The sequence below is a fragment of the Vidua macroura genome, chromosome 3 (assembly GCF_024509145.1).
Source record: "Vidua macroura isolate BioBank_ID:100142 chromosome 3, ASM2450914v1, whole genome shotgun sequence".
Taxonomy (NCBI): domain Eukaryota; kingdom Metazoa; phylum Chordata; class Aves; order Passeriformes; family Viduidae; genus Vidua; species Vidua macroura.
In genome coordinates, this window is record NC_071573.1 from 38,547,613 (window position 1) to 38,567,035 (window position 19,423).

Sequence of the window (19,423 nt, forward strand, 5' to 3'; positions counted from 1 at the left end):
AAGGCCTCTGAGCAGAAATGCAGAGCAATTTGTGGTTGTGGATTTTCTCCCCAGGAGTTTTTCCTGCTCGGTGACAGATGGGACATTGTGCCGCAGCCCTGCTGAAAGCTGGCTCGTTCTCAGTGCTGCTGTCCCATTTCTCTATTGGCACAACGCTAAACTGAGCCAGAAAAGGCTCCTCCCTGTGCCTCCTCGCTGTTACTAGGAGAATATAAGGGATCCGTGCTTACCTGTCCGTCACAGAAAGATTCCAGTGTAACAACGCTTGTAAATCGTACAGTGTTTTTTCCCCCCTCTCCCCTCCCCTTTGACACAAACAGCCTTTCTTCGGCGCTGAAGCGCGGGGTTTGTTGGGCTGTAAATACTGGATAGAGGGGAGTTGTTCATTGTGCAGGGAGCCCGTGGCTCCGCAGCTGCATTCCAAGCATTTACCGCGCAGGCGGTCATTGGCGGGGCGGCCGCTACTGGATTTGGGATGGCAGCAGGCGGAGGTTGCGTAGCTCCGACCTCGGAGCGCCCTCGCAGGAAGTGGAAAGTGCTGGGAGTGAGCCGTGCCAGGGCCGGGTGTTTGCAGCACGCTCAAGATGGATGCCAAAACGGGTTAGTTCCTTTTTCCTGGTTTTCTGTGGTACACGTGAGCTCAGCCCCCTCGTAGGTCTCGCTTCTAATTTCTCTTTCTTAAAAAAGACCCAACCAAACAAGAAAACCCAAAAAAACCAAAAAAGCAAGACAGGGTTGCTTGGTTCAGGGGTTTTTAAAAAGAGGATTATCAGGTTAAATGTATCAGACCGCCTGTTTTTGTCATTAAAACCCGATATTACTTGCTCAGTTTTAAGTTAAATAGCTGAAAGGAAAAGACTTTGAAAATACAGCACCAAAGCTATCGCAGCACTTGCTTTAAAAGCAAAATGTAACTGGATGAGTTGTGCATGTAAGGCACGGATGGTACAGGACTATTTTTAGACGTGCCAAGTGACAGTTCGTGCTTACCAAATGTAGACAGCTGTTCTTGTTTTAGAATAGGTTTGCAAGACGTGCATTAATATTATTCATTTTATTATATTTCATATTATATAAAATGCAGCTCAGAACAGTTTCCATAAGGAAATATGTTGCAGGACTGTTGCTGAAAACGGGTTTGAGGTTTTTGTGTTTCTGGTTTTAATCTGTGAATAACTTGCGTATACATTAAAGCCAAAAAGCTGCTTCTAGTAATGCTTTGAATCTTTTCCTTTCAAAATAAATGCAAATAACTTGTTTCTGATCAATTAGAGAATACAGGTGAGCGGCTTCATCTGCTTTCCTGGACTGCAAAATTACAAAGCAGTTTTTCAGTGACTTAAACACCGAATTTCCTTTGAGGAATTTACGATGATACCAGATCCGTATGTCATTAAGCCTACGCTCGTTTGGTCGTTCTCCAAAAGGAGTGGAGATGAAACGGGGGAAAATGTTTTATCAGCAGCTTAACTGGTCCGGGAGCTCCCGGCATGGGGATTTTTCTTACTGATTACCTAGAACAAAAGACTTGATGGGGCGCTAAAGGCCTTTTGGCTTTTGCTGTGTGCTTTAATTCCAGCAATGTACCTTTGTTTCTGGCATTCTGGAACTGTCATACAGATGAATTACTCTCTTTACGTTCCTTATAACTGGGCTAATGCATTAATGCATGGAGTAAATTATTTCCTATGGAGCAGGAAGAACCCACAGCTCTAAAGCTGTGCAGAGAGTAGGGAGCAGCTCGTTTACAGAAGTAATGCTGTCTGCAGGCAGAGGAGCAGGGCTCATATTGAATGTGTCACCTGATACAGGGGCAGCACCAAATTCGAGTGCACGGATGCTCAAATTGCAGCGTTTAAAAATAAACACAGTTTCAGTACTTTGAAGCAAATGCTTTAAAAATGAGCGGTTTTATTTTTTAAAGATGCCTTACGTTATTTAAGAGCACAAAATCCACCAACTGTTTTTGTCAAGACTGGTTGTGAAGATCTCACTCAGGTGTTGAGGCTCCTTGCAGCTCAGTTTAGGTTTACAGGTTTACGAGGATTCTTAGGTCAATCGCACAATTTTGCTGATGTTTAATGCAAAGTGTGCAGAGACAATAATAGATTTTGTGTCTGGAAGCAAAGGAAGAACTGAAAGAAAAAGTTAAATTTTGGGATTGCAGCCCACACAGCACCAGGTCTATGATGACTTGATTTTGTTTCTTTTTTAGAAATATTAAGGAAAGGTTGTATTGCTTGGAGCCTGGGCTGCAGTGGAAGGAGGAGTTTGGATTGGAGGTGCTGGGAGTGCAGGAGCGTTGCCTCCAGGCAATGCTGCTCTATCTCTGCCCCCATATGTTTGTGCAGTCACGTGGTGGCAGTGCCGGGCCCTGATCTGGCTGGCTTCTGCTTTCTGGGATGGTTTTGGCACAGCACAGGCAGCCAGGCTGGAAGAAAGGAGTTGGATGGATGGTGCTAGAGGAGTGAGGCTGTTCTTTCCACAGCACTTCTGGTCTGCGATAAATTGAAGGTGTTGGTGCAGCTGTAACCTGGCTCTGTCTGTGGGGCTGCAGGAAACTTCTGCTGAAATGTGAATTAAATATTGGGGTTAGATACTTTGCATTAGGGTGGGTTTAAGTTTCTGACCTTGGTTTTCATCTTTCCTGCTATGCAGTATAGTTTCCATGTTGGAATAACTGGGAAGAACTTAAACTCTTGAAAGTCTGGGAAAACCCACCCCAGCCCCAGGGTCTTTGGCATGTTGTACCTAAGAAAGGGTTACACAGACTTTGCCCTGCAGAGGCTACCAAGTGTTGAATGTTGGAGCATGACTGTGTTTTCATCCTGCAAGAAATAATAGACAAATTATATTTTTACAAATATTTTTACTGTCATCCAAATAATCTGTTCCAAGCTTTGATATACTGTTTTATAGTTAATTTTGGTGATGTTTAGGATGAGACAGGATTACTAAATGTGTAGTGCAATAGTAGTATGTTTCTGTAATTCATCTTGAACTCTGTCTCTACTAGGTTATTGCTGTTAACAAACACATCTGCAGTGGGTGTGTTAAGCCATTACCTATGCCTTATGCAAGGGTGTTCTTAGTTGTGAACAGTGATGCTAAAAATGGCATAATATTGTGTTCTCTAATGAGGGTCACTTAAGGAAAACTAAACTTGGTTTGCAAATGAAGTCTTCTGCATTGGAACACAGCAGATTTAGCCTGGATTGACATTTCAGGGAGAGTATTCCCTCTTGATGGCTCAGTCTGTCAACCATAATCAACATTAGAAACTCCCATGGGAATGCTTCCATCAAAAGAAAACAAAATTAACTGTTAATGAGTCTTTGAGCAGTGCCTTTGCCTCTACCAGGCATAAAGATATAATGGTTTAGAGATCTGTTGGTGTCTTGTTATCTGTCCTCACAGGGAATTGGAATCAATCTCTCCAGGGAGTGACCTCCACAAAATGCCCGACAATGAGAGGAAATGAAGCACAAACTGCTGTGTTTCTGGTGCAGAACACAGCACAGTAGCTGAAGAGATGAATTCTGACATTGCTTAAGGACAGCATTGTTTTAAAATTTGAACAATTGCATCTGGGGTCATCCTAGTAGCAGTAATCCAAATAATCTGAAGTCCAGAGCTGAACTAGTACTAAATAACCTATTTCTAGTTGTGATTTCAGCTCTGGTTTGAGGAGGGCTTGCAAGTTCCACTCTTGGTTGACTCTCAGCAGTCAAGTGAATAATGAAAATTACTGCCTTGATACGAATGCCAGAGGTATCTTGTTCTAATTTCTTACCTCTTTTAAATTGTAGTTGTTGACCTCCTTTACTGGCGAGACATTAAGAAGACCGGGGTGGTGTTTGGAGCCAGCTTGTTCCTGCTGCTCTCATTAACAGTGTTCAGCATTGTGAGCGTCACAGCCTACATTGCCCTGGCCCTGCTCTCTGTCACCATCAGCTTTAGGATATACAAGGGAGTTATCCAGGCAATCCAGAAGTCTGATGAGGGCCACCCCTTCAGGTGAGATTTTTCTTTTCATGAAGCAAAATTGTGTTGTTTTGGAGCGCAGCAGTGTTGGTGTTGCTAGAAGCAGTGGGTGATGTGCTGTTAAGATGTTGCATGATAACGTAAATAGACTCTGCAATGAAAAATGTGTTCCCCACTTTCAGATTTTCTCAGGAGTCATATAGTAAATACAGAAAACAGACTGAGGGATGGAAAAATGAAAATAAGTGTAGCAGGGTTTAAAGCATGACAAAGGACTATTTTAATATTTTTGAAACTTTTAAGACCTTAAAATGTGTGGTTTAGTGTGTAGCTGTGCTCCCTACTTGCAAGGTCAGTGACAGGGTCCATGTACCCACTGCAGCAGAGCTGCCTCTTAAGACAAATAAAACCGTATTAATCTGTGTTGGAGGACTTGTAGGAGTGTGTGTTTCCTGTTTCCGTGCCAGCTCTATCCCACTCTGCCTAGCCTTGCTTCTCCCTGTTATTGAGTGAAGTGGCTCAGTCTTGCCTTGCAGTCTTCAGAAAGTCCTGTTTGCCCCTCTTATCTACAGCCCTCTTACTAATTTGGTAATGGTCCCATCTTCTGTAAGGCAAAACAAAATGTAGGTTTCCCTCCATTCCTCCCAGACCATGTTCAGTGGCTCCTTTTCCAGTGGAAGCCAGTCTGTGGGACAAAATTACGGGGAAAAAACAACCTCCTGTTAGGGTGAATATTCCCAGCTGAAATCTTGCTTGCTTCTCATTATCTGAACAAAAATGTCAAGCTTTTTCTTAGCAAGAACAAGCAGAACTTTTTCTACCTGTGGCCTTTCTGCAGTTTTTTTCCTAAAAATTCTGATAATCCTAAGTAGCTTCCAGACATTCTTGCCCAGCATACCTGGTTGCTTGCTTTTTTCTGTATAGCTTATCCACAAGAAGGATATTTTTACTTGAAAAATCCTGTGAGAAGAATTGGATTTTTGATGCAGGTGCTGAGTATCCTGTAGATGAGCTGGGAAGGGTGAGCAGATGGAAACCAAGGATGGATGGCAGACTGTAGCTTTGAAATGGCCACTTGCTGCAGTTACCATTTGAAGTATTTTCATTTGTCTTGGACTTGCCACCAAGGTCATGTTTAGCTTTGCCTTAAATGATATACATGGGAGCATTGTGCAATTTTCATATTAAAAAATCCCCAAACAAAACCACCCCAAAGCAGAATCCCCCCTAAACAAAAGTTTAACACCTATAAAATGAACTCCATTTTACAGATGTGCTGCATTGCTCCTTCTGCCTCCAGCATGCACATTAGATAAATTTATACTTTGTTTAAGTATATACTTTGTTTATAATTTATACTTTATACTTTGTTTAAAGTATTTATACTTTATTTAAATAATTTATACTTTGTTTAAAGACTACAAATTGCCATAGCCACTGCAACTAGAGATAAGTGATAGCAGAATGGACGGAACATATAACCAGATAGGGGTTTATATCTTTTACATAAAAGAACTGCTCTCACTAGCTGTAAGAACTTTTTCTAGCAAATGAGAAATCTAGCTCATTTTGCAGTGCTATGGTATGTTACAGCTTAATGGTAACTCCACAAGGGCCTTCCAGGGGCAGAAATGGATATATTGCTTTTGTAGGATTTTTTTTCCTTGTCTTAGCCTACCCACCTTTTTTGCCTGGTGCAGGTGACAGAGTAAATAGCAGTGAGAAAAAAAATGGTTCACTAAGAATAACTTAGATTAGTTCTGTTCTGTCCTTTCAGCATTCCTCACACTGTGAAGTTTTTCTCTATAGCACAGACAGGAGGTTCTGTTGATACTGTATCTAACACATAGCTCAAGTTTGCAGCACTTTTATGCTGAGGTTTCCTGGCTGTCTTCTGCAGGGCTTACCTGGACTCGGATGTGGCCGTATCGGAGGAGCTCATCCAGAAGTACAGCAACGTCGTGCTGGGCCACGTGAATGGTACCGTCCGGGAGCTGCGGCGCCTCTTCCTTGTCGATGACCTGGTGGATTCCCTCAAGGTGAGTTTGCCTTTGTGAGGACATTGCTGCTGACCCAGCTTAGCAAAGCCTGCTGGTCCTTGCAGCATGAACAATGGCTCTGGTTAAGTAAATAATGAGGTGTAGTTTGCTCTTGGAAATGTTCGGCACAGGGCTGGATATCAAGTGCTGCCTGCAGTGATGGTAACTGTAAAGGATAACTTGGTCTACATGTAGGCAGAGCAGTAGCACAAATGGAAAGCAGAAATAAGCTGTGGCTGCCTGTAGCTCCCTGTTCTAGCTCCTTGCTTGTGCCTCTCACAGCAGGAATCTTCTAAAAAAACAAGCCATGCTCCAGTTTGGGCAGTGAGGGTGTGTCACTGATGTGTGTGTGTCCCTCAGGAAAAACCTGGCTCTGGGCTAGATTGTCCAAGCCTGGTTTGGAGTTGGTTTCTGTTTGTGTTTAGTGCACAGCTCCCTGTCTTTAAACAGGAGTTTTTTCCACTTTCTATTGGAATGGTGAGGACTGAGTGATGCCCTTGGGTTACTGGGAAGGTGGACACTTGTTCTAGCCCCTGGATTTGGGAGTGAAAGATGCTGTGATGGGAATTATTGAAATGGGGTTTGCAAATTACTCGGTGTGAGCAGTGCTGTATAACAGCTGTAGAATTTAATGGGATTTACTGAGAGTGGCACAGCACAACTGACTGTGAAGAATGGTAAAAAATTAAACAAAATGTGACCAAAAAACCCCAACAAAACACAGCAAAAAAACCCTCCAAAATAAAAGAATTAGCTGAAAACCCTTCAGTTTTGTTCTAGGATAATTGTGTTCTCTCCTTTCAAGCTCTAATTGCCTTTCTTTGTTTTTGAAACTGGTGTTTCCTTTACCTAGTGCAGTGTGTTGTCCACTTCTTTTTCAGTTTGCTTAATCTTCTTGAAAAAACTTGCATTTATCCTGCAGTAAATCTACTTAGTGCTTTGTAAAGTCCTTTGAGTTGTGGAGTTGGGGGAGGGGTTCCTTGTGAAACGTGGGAAAACCAGGAAAGCTGTCCAAGTCTTTGTTGTAATTGTGCAATAGAAACCTGCAGGCAGGTGTCAGAATCTTACCCAGAGTTTTTAGATCCAGTTTTTCATTATGCTTTAAGTTAAACACAGTTTGTGCCAAAAAAGCTGTGCCTGATGGCCTGCAAGGCTCTGGCAGTGAGGCAGTTCCCTCTGGAAGCAAGAGGAAGCTTGCAAGAGGAAGTAAGGGGGCTCTTCTGCTCCTGGGACAGATTTCTTTTCTCAAGAGGGAGAGAGGAGGTGGCGTATTGGCCTGGGGGTTGTGCAGGAATCTCCCTGCTCCTGAAGGGCTTTGCAGGAAAGGGCTTTTGAGGAGCTGGTTGTGCATTCTTTTCTGCACAACTAGCTTTCTGCACAACTGTTTCTTTTCTGGTTTTTGAGACATGCTCAATAGTGCTGCTGCCAAAGTCCTGTTTGGATCTGACTATCAACAGCACAGAAAAACTTGGAATCACAAGGTCACTTTTGTTCCTGCTTAAGCCCTTTGCAATCCATGCCTTGGTCTGAGCTGGGAGACTTCTCACACCATTTGTGTAGAGATCCCAACCCCTTGCAGTAAAGGAGAAGGAAGCAGTGAGAAGCCAACTGCTGTTCCAGTGAACAGTGGTCTAAAAACAAGGCCTTCTGGAGGAATTATGTTAGAAGCAGAATTAATTCCAGCCAGAATGTCTTCAAGGCACTCTAATCACTTAAAATACTACAGTCCATAGGAAAGATGTGTTTATTCAGCTGAACTAATTCATTTCCCCTCTCTCCTTCTGACATTTAAAATGTTTTATGTAGGTTAATTAGTCTAATTGATGGTAGTTGAAAACAACCCTTTATCAGAAACCAGTGAATGTCAGGACAGTTCACAAGCACGAGTTACTGATTTTGAAGCTTGAGGAGAACGTTGGGATTCTAGGATCTTATGTAATATAATGGGCCTGGTCTAAAAAATAAAAATATCTTGGCTTGTGTAGTTTAAACATCTTCACTCTAGGAAACCACATGTTTATGTATAATTCAAGTTACAGAGCTCTAATGCAGAAAATGTCTGCAGGTCAGTCCATTGTGTGTAATAGTTCTGACTGTAAAATCTGTCTTGTTAAGAATTTTTTTTTTCTTCTTTATTAAACAATGCTTCAGTCAGGGAAGTCTTAAAATGGATTTTAAATATTTATGCAGCACAAGGAGAAATTCCACACAGCTCTTGAGGAGCAACTCCAGAGGAGCCCCAGGAGAAGCTGCATTTTGTCCTGGCAAAGGCTGTGCTGCTCTTGCTCAGCTGTGAGGCTTTGAGGAACAGAGCTCTGTATTCTGAGTATTCTGTAGCAAAGAAGGGGCATGGTGCACTTCTGGATTTGCCCATTTTGGCTGGCAAAAGTGGGTTCAGTCCATCAGCCACACAGGCCTTTCACTGGTGTACAGGTCCTTGGAAGGGTCAAGACAAGCTTGGCTCCTGAGCTTCCCCCCTCATCCCAAGCAGGTGGGAGGGGCAGAATCAGCTCTGGAGGTGGATCCTGGGCTGCCTTCTGCTTTCTTTTTCTTGTCTTAGAGCTTTATTTAGAGGTGTTTCAGGGAAGGTTTTTATGTAAAGGTCTCTTAGATATGTTTCAGGTAAGCCTTGTTGTGTCTGTGAGGGTGTCTGGGTTTGCATAGTTTATAAGAAAAAGAAAATAGAGACCAGTAGGTAAATGTGGGGTTGAGATGGACTCCAGGATGGATACTCCTGGGAGAGCTGCTTGAAGTGTCAGAGGAGTGCAGAGAGAGGAGTTGTGGAATCAGGATCTCTCTCCCATCCAGTACTATAAGTGAAGGGGGTTAAAACCTGTATATGCAGCAGTTTATGCTTCTGCCCTGATGCTGCTCTGGACAGACTTTGGGTGGAGAGAAGCTTGTGTAGTCAAATGTGAACTCCTGTATTTTGCTCTTTCTTGAACCATAAATTCAATGCTCACTAAAATAAAAAATTGTTAATTCTGATAGTTCTGATAATTGTTGGACTTTGGGATTGATTTGTGTCTTGTTGCCCCGTGCTTATGTAAACACACATTTTCTGCCCTGGGCAGAGTCATCAGCAGTGTTCATGGCTGCTGAGTTGGCTGGGTGGTGCTGAGCTTCAGGAATTGTGTCCATGGGGAGCAGATCATGGATAGCTGTTGGGATGCAAGAGAACCACTGTAAGCCATCACACACTCGGGACCTCTTTGCCCAGTGCAAGCTGGTGCCTTCCTTCCCTCTCTGGTAGATGTGTTGCATGTGCAGGCTGCTCCAACATGGAAGTGTTTGCTCTAGTAAAATGCCTGGTGCAGAGGTCAGCTCCAGGCTAACCCTGGCATTGCAGGGCAGAACTGGGCCAGGAAGTTCAGCAAATCTGGTTTGTTTTCCTTGAGAAACCTGCCAGAATCCTCCTGCACCACTGGGAATGGTGCAGCCTCTCTGAGGGTTAACTTTGTGCTTGTCCCTGGTGCTGCTTTGTCACATTTCAAGAAAAGTGCTGACAGATAAAGAACTGCATCACTTGCAGTTAATGCACCTGAGTGAAGCTCTTAAGTCAACTTGATTTTGTTGCAGGGATCATGGAATTAAGCTTGTATTGACTACCAATGCCCTTATCTTGTTGCTGGCTTTTGATTTTGTTTGGATATTTTACATCTTTTGATAAGCTAAAATTGGATGTTGGGATACTTAAGTTCAGAGTACCTTGGCTGCAGGCCAGTTACCAGGGTCCTGGCCTGCACCCACAGTCCTGCAACCACGCCTTGTTTTCCTTGCCAGCACTTTGTGCCCATCCTTTCCTTGGGTGTAGCTCCTGCTCATGGGAGTGTTTCCATCTTGGGCTGTTCACTGTGCCCAAGTCTGCACTCCCTGGTGTTGGTGCCAGCCTTCTCATGGTGTCTGTCCAGGATTGTGCTGGAAAACAGCCCCCTGTGCGGAGCTGACCAGGGCTGGGGTCTCTACTCTGTGCAGAGAAGGAAAAAACACCAGGAAAACTGCTGTTCCTGGCTGCTGCTCAGCTCCTCAGCAGTTCTGCAACTCTAGAAGAAAGCGGCTGATTTTCCTCAGGAGGAATCCTACCCCAAAATAGAACTGGCAGCCCTTGGTCCCCTCCCACTGCTATAGGTCAGAGGTGTGCCTGGGACACTCCACCTGGCACTAAATGTGGGCAGCCCTTTGTGTGGAACTGGGAAGTGGAGCCTGTGTCCCACCAGGAGCTGGACAAATGCTGTCAGCAGGGAGGGAGAATGGGGATGAGATAGGGAGCCAGCAGTGGTGGCAGTGTGGGGCTTTAGGGATGTCTTTGCTTCTGAGCTTGGCTCTGACCTGGAGCCAGCTTCCATGTTAGAGCACTTATCACTCCTCTTGTCCCTAAATTTTTTAACATCCAAAGTGCCCTTGGGTTTTTTGAAGGAGAAAAGGTAAATCAAGCACACCCTACCCAGGTACCTCCCAGAGGGGCTTTTCCTGATGTGTAAGAGCCTCTGCCTGGTCTGGTCAGGGTATGGCTTGGCTAGGTGGGTGGACACTTGGGTGGCAGCAGGGCCACCACACACGCATGTGACCATCTTTCTCTCTGGCTCTGTCATGCACCAGCCCTTTGGCCTCTCTTAGCCTGGCCTGTCCCCTCTCTCTGGAGGATGGGAGGTAGGAACTGTGTGTTTGCCCTTCATTCCTCACCATGGAATTGGTAGTGCCCTGAGAAGGCACAGGACAGTGTTTGGGCACTGCTGACTGGGGCTGAATTCAGCCCCGTGACCTGGACGCAGGAGGCCGTGTATCCCATTACTGAATCCTTCAGCCATCTCATCACCCAGCTCTGGTTACAGGAGGTGTACAAGGGTGAAGTACAGTTTGGGGCTGTTTGGATTGGTATTTGTGTTTACAGCAAACAGTGGGATGTCCTGGGCACAGAGTGGGTGCTGACGGGCTCTTTTTCCCTTGCAGTTCGCAGTGTTGATGTGGGTTTTCACTTACGTTGGTGCCTTGTTCAATGGTCTGACATTACTGATCCTGGGTAAGTGTGGACTTGTGTTACACACCTGGCACACCGAATAACCTTGGGAAAGCACTGGGGTCCAGTCAACACTGGGAGACTGATTCTGTAGCCTTAAGATGTTGCACTTCAAGTTCCTTTTTTTGATAACACAACGGAACAGGTCCTTTTGAGTTGTGTTGTTGAATTCCTTGAGATCGCTGATTTCCAGACATTACACAGTTTATAGGCAGGTTTGTTGTGCTTGTCTCTGTCAGGCTTAGCCTGCCCTGAATGTCATTGCTGTGCTGGGACTTTGGAGGAGGCGCAGGATCTGCTGTGGCTGTGTCCCACTGCAGGGTTTAATTTCTTATATCCCAGAGCAGGCTGGCCTTCAGGTGTCAGAACCAACTGATGCCTGAGCAGCCTTTGGGAAGAATTTGTATGACCCACCATAAAAAAGTGACCTGTGACCAGACTTAACTGTACTGTTGGTGAGACCTGGAGAACAGCTCAGACTCTCCTTAATAGGGATTATTCAATTTTCTGGCCAACAATTGGTGCATGGGGCTTAATTGTTCATTTTTATTGTACCTTTTTTGCAAGACATACCAAGGTGTGGAAACTAGTCCTTGTTCTGCTTGAGCACCATCCCTGTTGTCAATATTTTTGCATTTGATGTGCTCTTTTCCAGCTTTGATTTCACTCTTCAGTGTTCCTGTTATTTATGAGAGACATCAGGTGAGTATTAATAGAATTAATTAAATGTTTCATAAAATCTGCTTGAAGCAAAACCAGAAACAAATAATTAATTTTAAATTTCAGTCTTCTGAAATATTTAAAGCCTTTAAAATAGGCCTTTACCCAGAAACCAGGGCCAGGGAACACTAGTTCAGTTGGAAGTTCAGACTGTGCGTGCTTTCCCTTTTCCTTCTTGGTGGAAGAAAAGATTTCCCCAGCAAATAGTTCTGGAAAAGGCCTGATGAACTTGGAGGCCTTTTCTGCTGGTCCAGCTTTGGTCAGGACTGGGCATGGTGTATTAATCCTGCTGTACCTTTTGGAGTTGATATTCAGGATTGGTTTCCCAAAGCTCTGTGGAATTTGTAGCCCTGGCAAAAACAGGAGGTGGGAGCTGCTTGGCCCAGTCCAGGGCTGCTCCTGGGGAGAGACTCCCATGTAAAAGGAGTAGGGAGGAAGGAGCCAAAGTAAAATGCTTTTGATTAAATTATGGCCAGGGCTGTCTTGGGCAGGCCACTGCACAGGAGGGGGGAGCCAGCTCTGGCTTAGCCCTTCGTCTCCCTTTTCAACAACAAGGCTGCCGTGGGGGTTGGGCTGGGACTGGGGGGAGGCAGGAGCAGATGGCAGAGCCTCATGGCATCCTGTCCATCCTCCTTCTCCACAGGGAAAAGGAGCCCTGGGGCCCCAAGGCAGGAGCACGGACAGTGTGTGTGGGGCTTAACCCGAGCTGCTCAATCCTCTGGCCAGGCTGCAGCCTAAGCTGGTTACCTGGCCCAACTAAGCAGCTTTGCTGTGCTGTGGGGCCCAGAAGGGCCCAGCCCTGCACCCATAACTGGGGCTTGATGGACCAGGGAGAAGCTGGGGTTTGATTTCTTTGGGGCTTTGCCTGCTGTGCCCTCTGGTGGGTGCATTCCTAGAGTTCTGGCATCACACTGGGAAATACCCCTGGCTGAGCTCCCACTTCTCCCAGAGTTTTGTGAGACTCAGCCAGGCTGCAAAAGAGGAGCTGGGCTGTAACTTTTCTGCTTCAATTCCAGGCCCAAATCGACCATTACCTGGGACTTGTGAACAAGAATGTCAAAGATGCCATGGCAAAGTGAGTTGGTTTGGGTTTATTTATTTTCCTTTGTACTGATAACGCTTCCTGGCACGTGTGGCACTCCAGTCTAGGACTAATGTGTTCTTCCATGTGCCAGGCCAAGGAGGGAAAAGGTCTCTTACCTCTGGACTGGTTAGGAAATGAGCTCCTTTATTGCTGATGCTATATTGAAATGAGCCTGTACTATTTCTAAAAGAAATCTGTGTATGTCAACCCATTAGTGATACCTGAGCCCCTCAGCAGGTGCAGTTGAGGGGGGAAATGAAAAATCCAGCAGTTTCATTGGGCTCAGAGTATAAAGCTGTGTTGTGAGGGTTCTTTTCACATGTTGCTGTTTCTAAGACTCTGTTTAACCTTTTCTTTTTTGTCTGTTACTCAAACTCACTTTTGTGTGTTTCCTTCTTCCTCTTGCAGGATCCAAGCAAAGATCCCTGGGTTGAAGCGCAAAACTGAATAAAAAAAGCCGGAAGCAACTTACCAATAGGAAAGGAAGTTCATCTTTTAAGGGGGAAAAATATTCATTGGATTTACATGGGGAGGGTCAGGGAATAGCAAACCCCTTGACATTGCAGTGCAATTTCACAGATCTTTATTTTTTAGCAACGCAGTGTTTGAGGAAAAATAACTGTTTTGACTGCCATGTGTTTCATCATCTTTAAGTATTGTAAGCTGCTATGTATGGATCTACAACTAATCATCTTTCCTTATCCTGTGTGCAGCACTGGCTAATACAAACGACTGAGACAGCTGTACATTTGCTTCATCAGAGGTAGTTCCTGCTGTGTTCTGGAGGTGTAGAGCAGGTGGGGCAGAGGAGAACACTTCCCAGTTTGTGCACTGTGTATGGTCTGTGTAGATTGATGCAGATTTTCTAAAATGAGATGTTTTAGAAGAATATACCAGTTTAGCAAGTTTTGAAAAACCTTGCCTTTTTGGTATGAGTATAGCTGTATTGTGATTTTGTTTTATCAATTGCCAATATATATATATACGTGTGTTTCACAAAGCTTAGATCTTTCAGCTGCTCCACAGTGCTTTGTACTTCAGAGAACTGACTGAGGCCTGGACGACCTCCAGAGCACACAAGCTTGAGAAACTAAAGTCTCTGTAAACACTGGCATCTGTTGGAAACAACAAAAGAGAAATGAACAAAGAACCTTCACAGAGAGTAAAAGAAACTTACAGCATACACTTTGTTGCACAAACGTACAGTAGTTGATCTTGAGCAAATAATTCTCCAGCTTTCAGACTCTGATAATCTGTGGACCGAGTATCTAATGCTGCAAATGTTGTTTGGAAACTTAAAGCCCTGTCCTGTTATGCAAGAAATGATAAGTGAAAATTTATACACTTGCAGTTTGAGCTGTACTGAACTAAGTCTGTGGAATGCATTGTGAAATGTAAAAAAAAAAAAAATCCCAACAAAAAAAGGAAAAAAAAAAAAAAAAAAACCAACCCTAAAACCCCAAGTATCAATAAAGCTTATAGACATAAAATGATACCAGTATTTGGCTTTCTTGAGGCAAGTTTAATATATTTGTGTTTATTTGAAGTTCATTGTGACAAATATCCATTGTCCATGGTGGTGGCAGTAGTGTCCCAGTAGAGCGCGGTGCTGGGTGGGTTTGTCACGGTCCCTTTTCTTCCTCTGCAGCATGAAGGAGCTGCTCAGGGTCACCTCCAGTGTCCCAGGGAGCACTGGAGGGTGTCAGGTTCTTGGATTTTTGAGACAGGAGTGGTTGATGACATTTTCAAGTTTGAAGGAAATAAGTCCCAATAGTCTTTCCAGGTCAAAGTGTTGAGATTCTGATTTATTTTGAGATGCAGATCTTAAATGAATGGCATCTTGACCGTTGAAAAATAGAAATTCATGCATTAATATTTCAGTTTACAGTAAAATACAGCATTACTTCTGAGCATTTTATACAGGAAGCCAGACCATAGAAACATACAAACCGTGTTTTCCTGACACTATTGCTTGAAGATATTTCTCACATCACTGTTGATTAATTCATTCTGCCACGCAACTGGTTTTATTTGGGATACAATCAACGTGGAAGGAAGGCAAACATGAGTGGTTAAAACATAGGCAGAGGTGCTCACTGCTGGCACCACCTGACAGAACAGGATTTGATCCTGAAGGTTTCTTTAAAGAAAAGACTGCATAGGGACTCGTACTGTGTATCTGACAAACTGCTCTGCTGTATAGTCATATAAGGCATTAATAAATTCAATTGTAAAAAAAAAAAAAAAAAAAAGGTGATTCTTTGAGGTTGCTGAAGCACTTCATGTGTTAAACAGACAGGAATTCACTCCTTTAATGGGATGTTTTTGCTACTTTTCTGTGCAGTGGGCAGCAGAAACGGACTGGCAGGAAGGTTCCAGAGTTCAAAATCCTATTGTCCTGAACTGGGACTAAAGCACTATTGCTTTTCAGAGACTAAATGTAAGTCTATAAACGTTTTATTTTGGCCTTTATTTCTTTTAATTAAGAAAGTTAATTTCAAAACATGGATGTTCCATGCCCAGAATCTTCAATATCTTAAATACATATTTTGACATTGCCCATATTTGCTATTCCTTTTTAAACTTTCTCCAGTTTCATTGTCCCTTGAGCTTTTGGTTTTGACAAAATGTTCTTAACAAATAGTGAAGGGTTTGAGTTGCCTTTTGGGAATATCTGTCCATGGTTCCACTTTCCCCTGGAGGCAGCTCTCCTTTGATCTCAGCTGTCCCCCAGGCCAGGACAAGGGGCTCTGTGGGGTGAGGGAGAAGCAGGGACAGAGAGAGGAGCCCAGAGTCAACCAAGATAAGGTTTCCCCCCTGCTCAAAAAAAGCTGCATTTCCTGCATTTCCTTGCAGCATGGACTGGCTGGAGGGCACACACAGCCCTGCTATAGGGACATTCCAGGGATTCCTTTGAAGGCTTAGGACCCCCCCTCCAGAACAGGAAATAGGGACTGATGGAGGCTTTCCCACCAGGCCAAGATTCTGGCTGGCCACTGCCTGTAGGAGTGTAAAGCACATTTTCCCAGAAACGGGGAGCATGCAGGAATACTTGGGGAATGACTCCCTCAATCTTGGTGTTAAAGTCTGTCCATACCCTCTCCTCTCACTCACTGTTGGAGTTCAGCTTGCACTGCTGGCTGCAGGAGCAGCTGCCCAGGAGCTGGAATGCTGTCACTTTGGCCTTCCGACAGCACAGAGCCGCTCACTGTCAGAAACAGTGGGGAATTCACTTGTGAAGGTATTAAAAAACCAAAGCAGAAAATAGGGATAATGTAAGTACCCAGCTGGAAAAGGTGAGAATGGTTTAGCCCTCCTCTGGGTGAGAGTCATAGCACCATGTATGGAAAGCAGGTGGGGGGAGGCAAGGCTGCAGCCCAAACTACTAGAAAATTATTCCAAGGCACTTCATGGATAGAAAATTCTGCCAAATATATATATTTAAAAATAAAATGGACTTAAAAAAAAAAGGATACTTTGCTCCTTCAGTTAATGAAAGCTGAAGGGTTACCTCCCCTCTCCCCAGCCTGCTCATTAAATGCTCCCAGCTTTACTGAGTGCACCAAATTGGAGTTTTAAGCAGGTGTGGTTAAAACCCACCCACTTTTTGAACTTTGTTCAAGCCACAAATTTGGAAATTAAAGGGCCCAGCATTTTCTCCCTTTTCAGACATGGTTTGAACAACACAGTATTAGGCAAAAGCAGCTTTGTGAGTGAACTGTTCATCCCTTTGGGATCCCCAGGTTACCCTTCAAACCTCAGCTTCCTTCGCAAGGGTGTTGGGCTTTCCAAGGCCAGCTCCCATTCCCTTTTGGTAAGTTGGGATGAGTGATCTGGAAATGTCAGCCTGCAGCAGGGCTGGGATTCCTGCAGCTGGAGGGGCATTCCTGGCTGTCCCGGCCAGCACAGCCCTCGCTGGGGCAGGACAGCAGCAGCCAGAGGCTCCTCAGAGGCAGCGCCACACGAAGACACTGGAGACGAGGGAGAGCAGGGATTGGCCTTTGGCACAGCCCAATGAGACAGGAGCAGAAAATAAACACATTGGGTGTGTGAAGTACAGACTCTGCATGTGTGTGTGTGTATGTGAAATACACTCTGCACGCTGTTGCTCTGTGTATGTATATGCAATGTGTGTGCACTGTATATGTGCATGTCTGCAAAGTGAGCACTGTGTGTGGTAAGTGCATTGTATGCACATGTGTGTGACTATGTGCAGCGTGTGTGTGCACCCTTGTGTCTGTGTTTGTGTGTGTGCTCTGTGGGCAGTGTCTGTGTCTCTGCATATGCAGTTTGTGCATCTGAGCATATCTGTGTGCACTCTGTATGGGCCCTGTGTCTGAGCATATCTGTGTGTGTGCACTGTGTATCCATGTCTGCTGTGTTTGTGCACCATGTATGTGCAGTGCATTTGTGAGTGGGATGTGGCTTTGTGGGTCACATTAGTGTGTCTATGTATGTGTGCACACCTGTGGCTGTGTCCCTTTCTCTCTCTGTGTGTGCCTGGCTCTCTGTGTCCCTGTGTGTGACTGCCCCAGTCCCAGCCCGTTACCTGCAGTCATTCCCTCCGGTGCTCACCACGAACTTGTCGTCATGCGAGAAGCGGATGTTGGTGACGTGTGCTGAGTGCCCAAAGTACCGCTTGTGTTTCGCCTGTGGGACAGGACAGCAGCTCAGGGATGGCACCAGGCAAAGCTCTGTACCCACAGCCATCCTGACCCCAAGGCCTTTTCGCTCCCTGGGAGCTGCCCATGGATGGACCGTGCTGTTTGGACGCTGTAAGTGCTTCCTGAAGATGGCCCATGCTGGGTGGGTGCTGTAACAGCAAGTGCTAAGGGGTCTGGGAAAAGCAAAAGCTGCTCAGGTGAAAATAAAACAGGCACTTACAAATTTCTCCGTGCATGGGAAGTCAAACAGCTTGACCAGCCCGAAGTCATCTCCTGTGACTATGTTCAGGCCAGTGTGGGTCACACAGGCACAGTTGACATCTGCTTTGTCTGCATTTCGTGGCCAGATCCCAATGACTTCGTCTCCAAGAATGCTGTTCCAAAATCAAGGCAAATAAAATGCATTAGACCATAAGATTTAACTTGCTGCTGCTCTTCCACAGGAGGCTGAGCCAACACAGGTTAGTAATAAAAAATTGCTGCATTTAAAATAAAATTGTCCCTTTTAAATGATTGCCCTGAGCTCATCATGGAGACCGTCACACTAATACATCATTTTTATGTGAATCTTAAGCAATCTCTATTCATTAATCCTTAGGTTTATTTCCCATGAAACCACTGGCATCACATTCTACACCAGCACCTTGTGCAGCTCTGGTCTCTATGAGCCTTCCCCCGGGATTTCTGACTGCACTGTTCCCTTAGCCATGAGTTCCTGAATGATGGAATGCTTGTCTTGTTCTCAGAAATAGGTGTTCTGCCCCAGCTTCAGTTCTCTGTAATCATTTACCCACAGACTCACTGCCAGAAGCATCTGCCCCCTCCCACCAGCTGTCAAGAGTCCTCTGAAATGGGGAATTTGGGGCAGATTTTTATGCCAGCAGAGCAGAGTAGGAGGATTCTCATTTACCTTCTCCCAGCCCTGCCTGGTTCTCACCCACTGTCAGCTCTGCCTTTGGCCTGTCCCACTTCTCACAGGAAGATCACAGCCACAGTTCTGCAATGCTGGGGGCAGATTCCTGTGTTCATCCACATCAGGAAATACATTTTAATGACTCTCAGAACTCTTTAATACAATCAGTGCACTTTTCTAGGCCTTCCGTGCTGCTGGTGTTTGCTGATGAGGGACAAGGCTACCTGGAGTGGCCCAGAGCTGTGTGAGGGGCCTGGGATGAGTGGCAATGAGCCACTGTGGCTCTGTGAGAGCCCCTGGTGTAATTAACGGCACTAATTACTACAGACACCAAAAAGCCAAAGGGTGTCAGATGGAGCTCTGAGGAAGCAGAGCCTGGGTGCGCTCACAGGTTTGCCAGGCCCTGGGGACATCTCAGCATTTACACACCCAAACCTGCGGCCTGATCCCAGTGCCGGCCCCATGCTCTCCTTGGGTGTTACCTGGTCCATGTGGCCCAGGTGATTTTCTCTATGACTGCAGGGTCTGTGATTTGCTTTCCCAGTGGCACCTCATGAACTTGACGCTTGTAGGCGCCTGTGGATACCTGAAAGTGGGAAAGGAAAAACCTGGAAACTCTCCTATAAATACATAATTTTCTTTAAAATTTCCAACAGTCTCACCAGGTTTTATCAGCAATTAAACATCTAGGATAATATTTTTCTTTTTTCCTCATTATCTGGAATTCATCACATGCCATATAAAGGAATAACGATGTTACAGGATGATGATTAAAGGAGATGCTCACATGCAGAGCTGACAGATTTTCTCTCGCTTCTATACTTTACTTTATCTCAACCTAATTTTACTAAATCAGAATAATTTCTGAAGGAAACTCCCTTAAATTAACAATTTAATTGAAACAATGGAGCTCTCACACACATCCCAGCCTCAGGGAGGAAGAGAACTGCTTTCATATGGTTATAATCTACAATTTCTTTTTCAGCATTGTACCCCTTCCAT

General features: G+C 44.9%; 2 protein-coding genes across 8 annotated transcripts in view; one reads left to right on the forward strand and one right to left on the reverse strand.

Annotated features, from left to right (window-relative positions):
- RTN4 (reticulon 4) overlaps nt 1-13,315 on the forward strand; it is a 39,869-nt gene extending 26,554 nt beyond the window's left edge. For 5 of the 6 annotated variants that reach the window (XM_053972608.1, XM_053972603.1, XM_053972604.1 and 2 more), the window contains 6 exons: nt 3,810-4,017; nt 5,885-6,023; nt 10,974-11,043; nt 11,696-11,742; nt 12,777-12,835; nt 13,253-13,315. In XM_053972608.1, the coding sequence (XP_053828583.1) occupies nt 3,810-4,017; nt 5,885-6,023; nt 10,974-11,043; nt 11,696-11,742; nt 12,777-12,835; nt 13,253-13,295 (566 nt within the window). In that variant the 3' untranslated portion in view covers nt 13,296-13,315. Of the gene's footprint in view, nt 1-516; nt 601-3,809; nt 4,018-5,884; nt 6,024-10,973; nt 11,044-11,695; nt 11,743-12,776; nt 12,836-13,252 lie in introns of those variants that run through there. The other variant, XM_053972607.1, reaches the window with a different exon arrangement.
- Nucleotides 13,316-14,380: 1,065 nt separating this feature from the next.
- EML6 (EMAP like 6) overlaps nt 14,381-19,423 on the reverse strand; it is an 87,956-nt gene continuing 82,913 nt past the window's right edge. For both annotated transcript variants that reach the window (XM_053972601.1, XM_053972600.1), the window contains 4 exons: nt 18,904-19,007; nt 17,729-17,882; nt 17,394-17,494; nt 14,381-16,815 (listed from right to left, as the gene is read on the reverse strand). In XM_053972601.1, coding sequence (XP_053828576.1) covers nt 16,791-16,815; nt 17,394-17,494; nt 17,729-17,882; nt 18,904-19,007 — 384 coding nt within the window. In that variant the 3' untranslated portion in view covers nt 14,381-16,790. The remainder of the gene's footprint in view (nt 16,816-17,393; nt 17,495-17,728; nt 17,883-18,903; nt 19,008-19,423) is intronic.